Source organism: Triticum urartu, chromosome 6A, assembly GCF_056163025.1.
Source record: "Triticum urartu cultivar PI428250 chromosome 6A, HENAU_Tu73, whole genome shotgun sequence".
NCBI lineage: Eukaryota > Viridiplantae > Streptophyta > Magnoliopsida > Poales > Poaceae > Triticum > Triticum urartu.
The window spans coordinates 83,434,841-83,445,672 of NC_141878.1; the positions used below are offsets into that span (position 1 = coordinate 83,434,841).

The 10,832-nt window shown below is 50.3% G+C and overlaps 1 protein-coding gene and 1 pseudogene across 1 annotated transcript; one reads left to right on the forward strand and one right to left on the reverse strand.

Moving 5' to 3' along the window:
- The first annotated feature begins 790 nt into the window (after nucleotides 1-790).
- LOC125516776 (G-type lectin S-receptor-like serine/threonine-protein kinase LECRK1) lies at nucleotides 791-3,184 on the forward strand (annotated as a pseudogene).
- Nucleotides 3,185-6,685: 3,501 nt separating this feature from the next.
- On the reverse strand, nucleotides 6,686-10,515 carry LOC125516571 (uncharacterized). The gene is made up of 2 exons (XM_048681964.2): nucleotides 10,471-10,515; nucleotides 6,686-8,365 (listed from the first exon to the last, which is right to left on the reverse strand). The coding sequence occupies exons 1-2, from the start codon at nucleotides 10,513-10,515 to the stop codon at nucleotides 7,076-7,078; spliced, it is 1,335 nt and encodes a 444-aa protein (XP_048537921.1). The 3' UTR covers nucleotides 6,686-7,075.
- Nucleotides 10,516-10,832: the final 317 nt, after the last annotated feature.

The following is a 10,832-nucleotide window of genomic DNA, read 5'->3' on the forward strand; positions in this document are numbered from 1 at the left end:
ACATTAAGGTACCACCTAAGATTCAAGGGTTGCTTTGGCTATTTTCTCAAAACAAGATTATGACTTGTGATAATTTGAGAAAAAAAGGACTGCCAGAACCCCTAGAATGTGTGCATTGCACTGAGATAGAAACGGCGTTTCACCTGTTTTTTGAATGTGTAGTGGCTAGATTGATGTGGAAAGAGGTCAAAACTTTGTTTAATTTGTCCATCACTAATTTCAAGTCACCGGCGAGATGGTGGCTGTGCGAGAAAAACACTTGCAGTTAAATGTGATCACATCTACGGTTCCGTGGGGGCGGTGGAATTGTAGAAATGCTATAGTGTTTATAGATGCTCTTGGATTTCTACGAAACAGGTGTTTGGCCTAGTCCTGAGATATCTAAAGGACTGGACAAAATCTTTCAAGGATCTGCGAGGCGGAAGAACGAGGGAAGAAACTAAAAAACCCTTTGGAGCTGGCCGACGCGTAGCACGGGTTATTATCCATAGCCGGCGCCATTATTTTATGCGTCGCGGCCGGCAACAGGCACAGAAAAAGTCCGTAGTATCACTATCCAATCGTCTGCACTCTGCCGGCACGCCTTCTCTGCTAGTTTGATTAATCACCGGGAGCTACGTTCCGTCGTCCGTTTTCTTCCATGGAATGGTCGAAGCTACGAATATTTCGCCCAACAACAAGTCTCGTCTTCCTTGAGAAAACACGATTGACCTGTTGAATGGTTGGTAGCTAGTACTGCTACTAGTACGTGCAATCATCGTACTCCACGCACTTAGCGAGCAAGTATAGCTCCATGGCTGCCAACCATTTGCATCTGCTCTTGTGCTTAGCGCTAGCCACGCTTGTTTCCCTTGACTTTTCATGCGCGCAAACGGGCATCACATCTCTGTCCCCCCTCAAGGCCGACGCAGGCGCCGGCCGGTCGTCCCCGTCAGGCCGCTTCTCCTTCGGCTTCTACGCCACGGAAGGCGGCCTCGCTGTTGGCGTTTGGCTCGCCACCGCGCCCAACGTAACCATCACGTGGACTGCAAACCACAACGACACGGCAACGCGCGGCATGCTAAGGCTCGCCGACGACGGCCGTCTCCTCTGGACCGGCGCGGGCGACCATGACAGGACCGTCGCGCAGCCGTCAAGGCTGGCTGTGACAGGTGCCATGCGCGATGACAGCAACTTTGTGCTGTTCGGCGCTGATGACACGGTGGTGTGGCAGACGTTTGAGTCCCCGAGGGACACCCTGGTCGCCGGGCAGGACCTCATGCCGGCGGCGCAGCTCTTCTCCAGCTTGTCCGACATCAACAAGGCCGCAGGGAAGTACCGGCTCGTCAACCAGCAAGAGGACGACAACCTGGTGTTGTACCCGATGAGCACGCCGAACGACCCAGCCTCGTCGTACTGTAACACGGGGACGTTCGATTTGGGTTTCACCCTCATCTTACGCCTTGATACCAGTGGCCTGCTCTACCTGGTGAACAACGATGGCAGCTTTACCAAGAACCTGACACGGTCTGGGGCCTTAAAAGCGGGAGAGCAAGCCTACTACCGACTCACGCTTGATCCTGATGGAGTTCTGCGTTTGTACCGCCATACCTCCGTGTCTGGCGGTGCGACCAATACCACCACCGTCGTATGGAGCGCTCTCACCGATCGATGTGATGTCCATGGTGTTTGTGGGCACAACAACTACTGTGTCCTTGACCAGGATCGGCCTAGCTGTTTGTGCCCGCCGGGGTTCGATTTTCTCGACGCGAGCAATGCGGAGCTCGGTTGCACGGTGAACTCCAGCGCCGGCGACTGTAAAGGGGGGGCAACAACAAGACGCCGCAGACTTCTTCGTGAAGTCCATGCCGAACATGGAGTGGGCAGACATAACGTACGACGCGGTGAGCAAGGCCACGAGCGCGCCAGAATGTGTGGCAGCATGCATGGCCGACTGCTTGTGCGTCGCAGTGCTGCGGGACACCGACAAAGGCACGTGCAGCAAGCAGTAGCTCCCTCTGCGGTACGGCCGCGCTGGAGGCAGATACACGATGTTCGTCAAGACCGCGGGAGCGGTGACAGGCAGCAGCGGCACCCACAACAAACCCGTTGGGCGCACGACCATCATCGTGTTGGTTTGCATCGGCATCCTGGCATGTGTCGCGTTGTCGGCCTTCATTGCGTCCGGGTGGCTGCTCCACGTGAAACGGAGGGCTGTGCTTCGGAACGTGGCACCTGCAAACGCGAGCGCCGACGACGGCGAAGGCTTGGAGGAGGAGGAGGCAGCGCCCCTGAGGTTGTACACTTACCAGGAACTGGAGCATGCCACGTACTGCTTCCGTGACCCGGTGGGCCGTGGCGTGTTCGGTACGGTGTTCAAAGGTGCGTTGCGCAACGGCGAGCAGGCTATCGCCGTGAAGCGGCTGGAGAAGCTCGTGGAGGATGGCGAACGGGAGTTCCAGAGAGAGGTGCGCGCCATCGGGCGGACGAGCCACCGCAACCTGGTCCGCCTCCTCGGCTTCTACCACGAGGGCGCGCACCGTCTCCTGGTGTACGAGTTCATGAGCAACGGTTCGGTGACCGACCTGCTGTTCAGGGGTGCTGCCTCGACGCCTCCATGGTCCGACCGCCTTGGCATTGTGCTCGACGTGGCCCGGGCCTGCACTATCTCCATGACGAACTCAGCAGCCGCGTGATCCACTGTGACCTCAAGCCGTAGAACATCCTCATAGACGCGGCCAGCACGGCCAAGATAGCCGACTTCGGGCTTGCCAAACTGCTCCAACCTGACCAGACACGCACTTTCACCGGTGTCCGCGGCACGCGTGGGTACCTGGCCCCCGAGTGGTACAGGGGCACGGGCCCTGTCACGGCGAAGATTGACATGTACAGCTACGGCGTGGTGCTGCTGGAGATTGTGACGTGCAGGAGGAACATGGAAATGGAGGAGGCCGGTGAGGAGCAAACCCTGATGGAGCTGGTGTATGAGTGCCTACTGAAGGGTGAGGTGAAGAGGGCCATGAAAAGCGAGGAGGAGGTCGATACGGCGGCCGTGGAGAGGGTGGTGAAGGTTGGGCTCTTGTGCGTGCAAGGAGAACCTCAGTCTAGGCCGTCCATCAAAACCGCCATCTTAATGCTGGAAGGACATCTAGACGTACCATTTCCTTCGCCTCCGGCTTCTTAGCTAGTGATGAACTTTCATATCACCCAGGTCGTTCGGAACATGATGAACTACTCGGCTATCAAATGGAAATGCCGTTAAAATTGGTGGAGTCGAACACATTTGTCATGAATGCAAATGACATGCACATATAAATGATGTTTTTCTAGAACATTTAGATATCTTATTTTCATTTTTCTGGTTAGTATGAATTTGTTATGAAGTTTTCAAAGTAATGATCAAATGGTCAAAGGGCAAAAGTACAAGAGGAGCAAACACACTCGGGCAAAACTGATTTTTTTAACTAGCGGCAAATCAAACCGATGGGATACAAGTAGGGGCATAAAATTAATAATCCAAGCCATCACCGCCGCCATGGTGCCCCCCGCTTCCTAGTGATGAACTTTCATATCACCCAAGTCGCTCGGAACATGATGAACAACTCGGCTATCAAATGCAGATGCCGTTAAAATTGGTGGAGTAAAATGAAAGGGTACGAAATACAAACACGGGGTTACTATTACTTTTGGAAGGAAAAAAAATCTGGAAAAGGATATATTAAACCCTCAAGGAAACAAGAAAATTTTGTTTGCTAAGCATCAAAAAGCATGTAGGAAGGCCGGAAAGCTCCTTCGCGGCCGCGCTGTTGGAACGCTCGATCGAGCATCACGCGTTGGTCGTTGTCCTTCCATGCATTGACCATCCAAAATTCTCTTTCCCTAGGAATTCTAATGGTGGGACCCAACGTGTCCCGCCCCCACAACATCCATGCTCGAGATACCACTAACTGCCCACATTGCGGTAGAAAGAGTAGAAGGTGTCTTCTTTCACTCCTAGCCCAGCATCAACCATGGGTTGTGGGTCGACGCCTCCATGGTAGGAGCAGGGCCGGTCCTGAGAATTCAGGGTCCGGGACGAAACTATAACTCGGGGCCCTTACGGTAGACCATAAAAGACTATTAAATAACTATCTTGAATTGTCAGCTAAAGGAAATACAATTTTAGTTTTGTTTTATACAAGTCTCTTCTTCACTAGCTATTTCATTGAGATTATCCCAATTTCTTAGATCATAAGCACCCATAGTAAAACTTGGCACCTCCAAGGACTTGCAGATGATTTAAAAGCCAAAGATAACTCACATTATTATTATCCATGTTGATGTCAACATTGTAATATGCAAAATCCTTGTCATCCAAATCAACATTAGTTTATGGATGTGGCAACTATCAGTGAGTCGGCAAACTCAAATATCTTTCGCAAATATTATAACCCCCAATATCATCTTTACATAAATAATGTCTAATGTTGCACCAATGCAGAGGAATTTCGATGAATTTTGATAAATCATCCGGATAAACTCCGATACGGCATACGCTAGCTATACACAGAGATCATAGGCATACCTATCTTCGCTGCACCTGCAATCTCGCCGTCACAGTGCGAGGCCTCTCGGCGAGACGGCATGGCTGCGTGGGAGGCAGCGACATGGCTAACTCCGGCGGTCCGGCCCTCCCCTGACTCGGGGCTCTACAGGAGATGGATATCAGGAAGCGATCTATCATCTCCCTCGATCCACTTGGCGTGGCTGTACGCTACTACAAGTTAGTCCAAAAATCAGACGCACATCTCAAGACAAAACAATTGGATGCACTATTTTCGGCTGGTGGATAAGGGAGGAAATCAGGAGCTTTTTTGGCAACAACTCCTAATTATTCGCATGCAATAACTGACCCATTCATCAATCGTAGCAGCAAACAGATCTCAAATTCAATCGTCACAGGAAGGATATCAGAGGAAAACGATCTACGCTCATTTTTTGCGGACGGGGTATGTAATACTTCATCTGTTTAGCATTTGGGTCAGGGCAATAGGCCCATACAAAAGCACAAAACATACTTGGGGGCCCCTTGGCCGGGCCTGGGTAGGAGGCGCCCATACCTGCATCTCCAGTCGGTCCCGGTGAACCTGTGGAGATACAACCCCGTGACTACTGACGGCTGTCGTTGAGCAAGCTCAGATGACACCATGCCTGTGACCTTCGACATCAATCTGCCTGACAGAATAGCAGCGACCCGACCACCACCATAGAGCACCGCACCCACGGGGAGAGAGACCTCATTGCCCACGGGCACAACACGGACCGAGCACATCATCACTTACCTGGAGCAAGAGCTCCGAACCGCCACAAGCCCCAATCTGATCTTCCCAAGTATGAGCCCCACGACGTGGCCATCTCCGCCATGCAAGTAGCCCGTGTTGCCAACATGAACCTAGGAGAAGGGAGGAGCCAGCACGACCCGTGTCCCGCCACGGAACGCCAACCGCCGCCGCCCGAGCTATTGTGACCACATCGCCAACTAGTGCATCCATCGCACGAGATCGAACCGGATCATGGTAGGGCGCATGAGATCCCTGCCATGACCAAGCCCTCTGCTTGACGGATCCGCGCCGAAGGTAGCCAATGGAGGCGCCGAGCGCCTCGTCGCCACCCGACCAAGGGAGGCCAAAGCCTCACCCCCAACGTCAGGTTAGCGTTCGATTCGCATTCACGTTGCCGCCCCTGTGCCTGTCCGACACCGGCGCTACGCCTTTGCCACACACCACGGCCTGAAGGTCGTTCCACACCACCGCCCCGCTGAGCGCCTCGCCATCGCCGCACCCCCGCTGCTCTGCCATGCCTCGCGCTTCCGCCGCTCGCCAGGGGGGGGGGGTGTGTGGGTGGGTAGGACGAGCCCCGCCGCCGACCGAGCTTCGCCCGACGCCACCTTTCATCGGCGGCGAGTGTGGAGGACGTTTGTGGGGAGAAGCGGTCCCCCCTCCCCCTCCCCATTCAAGTACAATCTCATTGGCTTGAATCATCTCTTTTCTTTCTAACCACCTCATTAAATTGTTAATGGAGTATGATTAACCCATCTTAAATAAACCTACCCTTTTGTGGAATATGTTTGAAGAGAAGAAATAATCTTATCAGTTAGAGTAATAGATCTATTATTAATAACTTTTGTAAAGATTTTCAAAAAGGTATTAAGAAAGCAATGCAACCTAAATATCTGATTTTTATCACCTCGTGTACCCTTAATTAGCAACAAAGTTAACAAACCATAGTTCAACCTAACAAGATCAAGCCTACCATGATATATAGAACTAAAAAAATACAAATCCCCATAAACGAATGGCCAAAACCGCAGATAAAATTCACTAGCAAAACCATCAGGCTAGCAGCCTTCTTATGCTATAATTGAAAAATGGCAGTACTACTTAATTCCAGGATGATCATCTAGTTATTGCACATCTAAGTCACTCAATCAAGTATAAGAAGGAAATAAAAAGAAAAAAAGAAAATATCCACACGAATCTCCATGTAAGATCAATGACTTAGGACTTAGATATGCAATACTTATGACACATCTAGATGTGATTTAGCAAAACTGTATCTAATAACTCTCAGGTCCTAAGTAAACATGTACATCTTATCCCGCAAAAAAAATGTACATTAGATTCTGCAGGACCAAAAATTTCTTATAGAAATTGGTAGCAAAAGTAAACATCTCCCTATCCCCTGAAAATAACCGCTTCCTCTTTGAGATTGCACAAAATCATGCTATGAATAGCTAGGATTTTCAAAGATTCAAATAAACCATTTTGTTTTGATAATACAATACTCCATCTGTTCCTAAATATAAGTCTTTTTTTAGATATTTCAATATAGACTACATACAAAGCAGAATGAGTGAATTACACTCTAAAATATGTCTATATACATTCGTTTGTAGTCCGTATTGAAATCTTTAAAAAGCCTTGTATATTTAGAAACGAAGAGGTAGATAGATAGCTGAAAAGTGAAATATCCAGAATACTATCGGTACCTGCGATGATCGAGTTCCATCAAATTACTATCAGAAAAAACCTTGAGACGGAGAGCTTTTAATTAGCTGCTAGTACAATGACGCCATGCTGGAGTGGTAGCCGAAGACCACGAAGTCGTCGTGCTTCTCCTTCCCGACCAGCTCCGCCACCGTGGTCGTGGCGTCGGTACGCATGTCGTACCGCAACACCTCGCGACGCCACACATTCTCGTTGTCAACTCCGCCACCCACTCGGCGGCGCTGCGTGAACCCGATCCGCACCGCCAGGCCCAAGACCTCCTCCGCGCCGACGTCCACTCCCGCCGGCACCACCGACCACAGGAAGCGCGACGCGGGGGGCGCCATGCCAGGGATATCGTCCCAGCTCCTCCGGTGCACCATCTCCCACCGCGCCGGCGACGACACATTGCCCGAGGCCGAGGGTGACGATGACAGCGCCCACACGGCCAGCAGGGCGGGGCTCGCCGACACCATCCCGATCCGCCCGTGCCACGCCACCAGCTCTCTGCTGCCCTCCATGAACCCTCCTCCGTCGACCAGGGAGGACGGCCTCTTCCTCCCGTGCGGCGGCGGCGGCGGCGGCGGCGGTAGCAGCTTTCCCGCCGCGTCGGCGCCGTAGTTGTACCAGAGCACGTCGCCCCGGCCGCAAAGCCAGTACGAGAGCCCGCCGAGGTGTAAAGCCTTGGGCTGCACACCGCCGTACGGCGGCATCAGCACGGTCGCCCACGACGCGCGCCACCCGCGCGAGAGCGACGAGAAGGAGAAGATCCAGAACCTCCACAGCTCCATGTTTGCCCGGGCGGGGACGACGAGGTGGTAGCTTTCCTTGTGCGCCGTCGCCGGGTCGTACGCGAGGCACGCCCTGAAGGCGCCCTCGCCGGAGTAGGGGACGGTGCGGAACGCGCGCGTCGCTGGGTTGACGACCCAGAAGGTGCTGCCGGTGGTGACCAGAAGAAGGCCGCTCGTGGTAGAGCAGAGCCGGAGGTGCTGCCGGTGCGCGCCGACGACGGGGAAGAAGGACAGGCCGGCGTCCGGCGGGGCGACGGCGGCGGCCGCGGCCCCGGGGGTGAGGACCTCGAGCCGGCCCTGGTGGAAGCGGGCGAGGACGCCGGAGGCCGGCGAGGGGCACTGCGCCTGCACGCGGGCGAAGACGGGGTCGTGGAGGATGAGGCGGCGCCACGCCTTGCAGACGGGGGCGAGGCGGAGGAGCAGCCGGAAGGGGAGGCGGGCGAGGATGCTGTAGTGGATCAGGTCGTCCGGCAGCTGCGCCGGCGGCGGCGTGATCTGCCGGTCCGGAGAATCCAGCCGCCGCCGTACTATCTGTCGACATCGGTCTGCATCGAGGTTCCACTCCCAGCCCTATCTTTTCTGTTGGCGGCGGCTTTGTGAGCTTGCGTTGCTGTCAGTCTTGGGACAATTTTGATCTTTGTGTTATCATGCCTTTGTTAGGCAAGAATGCGGATATATATAAGATAGTTTGTATCCTTGCTTATAACTCGGAAAACATTATTAACAAATTTCTCCTTTGCTGGACTTGCAACTGATATATGTAGCTCGCTGTCAAATCAATAGTGTAGCATATTTCAATTTTTTGGGTGATTGTTGTAGGAAGCAAAATTCTCCTTTGGTGGAGTTGCAACTTATACAGTGATAGAGGCAAGGGTTCCGATCTTTCGATGAGATGATAACTATCGATTTAGTGGAGACGACTTTGACGATCCGACTACAAACGTGCACGACGTTGCGCCTTAGTAATCGCTAAACCAATCTCCTGAGGTTACCGACGATGCCGGAAACACGGTCAGCCTGACCACGAAGGTCTATTCCTGCAGGCAATCGAAGAATGAGCAACAATATGATAAAGCAATCTGAATATTGCGAATATAGATGAAGTATTGATAAAGGTGGGGATCCGAAAGCGGTCTTGGTCTGGTCGTTGGACACAAACAAAGTACACGAAGTTGCAATGGCTAACTTTTAACTAAACAAATCCTCAGAAAAAAGCTACTTATATAGGAGCAAGGGGTGGCGTCCAAGGAGGTGGGAGGACGTCCCAAGGCAGCCTAAAACTAACCCTACGTCGTACAAGGCTCATGGGCCCAAGTGGAGGTGATGCAACACCTTTGGACTTGTTGTTTGACTCGGATTCTGCTGCAGCGTTAGATTGTTTCATCGATATCTCAATGCTCAGGACGAATTTGAAGGTGATTCCAATTGGGTTGGAAAGAGCATGAAATCTATTTTCCAACAAAAAAATAATCACCCAATTCGGAGTCCGTATGAAAAAGTTGTTGACGTTTTGAGTCAGGTATGTCTGTACAGTCCGAGTCTGAATTCAGAACGTGAAAGACTTGGACTCTATCTTCTCTTGGCCCAAAAGTGACGTGAGAGGAATTTTTGAACAGAACCTAATTTCTCCTTTTCCCTTATCTTCATATGTGGATTGGACAAATGTCTCATACACCTGCAATTAGACAAAACACAAAAGTGTGTGAAATATTTTTGTTCTGGATGACATAAATAAATTATTGCATAGTTTGCATTAGAAATCACCTCACAAATATACATGTATGCAATATTTTTGGTCATATCCAAGGTAGTCATGTCCTCATTATCCTCCCCTTCTTGAAAACAAAGCCGTCATCGGCGTTGCTTAATCTGAAATGTGGCTAACAAAAGAGACAAGGCGTACATGTTGTACATGTATATGTCATCCATTTTTACTTCCCTTGGTTTTTGCACAAATGACACATGTATACATGAGTAATTTTCATAGTTTGTAAAATCTGAAGCCGTATTATCACAAGAAGTAGAAGGCACGAAAATATTGCAACTCAGTTTGCACATATAAGTGAAGCTCTCAAAGGATTGACAATGTTCATCATTAAACCATTCCAACATTGGTGAATAAACCTTACTTGCATCAAATTTACATGCTACAACATGCTTCAATAAGAAAACACGCAATAATTCATTGGATATAGAATCATCACCAAGATTAGAGGTCATATCAAAATGATTAAACATTGGTTCTTTTGCATCAACAGTTAATTCAATAGGTGCACTCAAAATTGTTGGTATGTCAATTATTTGATCACATGACGCATTCACGACAGTAACAAGATTCTCTAAAATAGGTGGTGTGCTCAAATCAACAAGTAACTCAACACATGATGCATTCAAGTTAACTAGGCATGCATCATTCTCATGTGAAGTTATATCATCAATACCTTTATTGTTACCTTGTCGCAAAGACGTAACTGATGTAGGTACGGACGTTGACAATGTACCATACTCTTGAGATGATGTCACGCTCACAATCCGAGGTGGGGCTGCTCTAGTAGGTGCAACGATGAAGGAACCAACCGGCGGTGGTGAGCACGAACTGGAATAGTAGTTGTTGTTGTCACCCAATGCATCCTCCTGTATCTGTCTCTCAAAGGTACAAGCACGAACATACATACCAGTAATGCAACGAGGAATATACAGAAATCTTGCACGGATATCATGGTTCAAACCATCAAAAAATCTATTCATTGTATCATCCTCAGATTCTTCCATGTCACAGTGATGCATATAAGATTTGAACTCTTGGTAGTAAGCATGAATAGTCTTACTGCCTTCTTTTAATTGTTCCAATTTGCGAAGCAATTCACGATGGTAGTAAGGAGGAAAAAATTGTTGTCTCATTACAGCTTTCAAAACTTTCCAAGTTGTGGGTTGGTTATCAATGTTTTTCTTACAATCTACAGTCCACCAAGCAGAAGTAAAACCAGTAAATGCTCTAGTGGTAGCTCGTACTCTATCAAGTTCAGAAAAATCATGA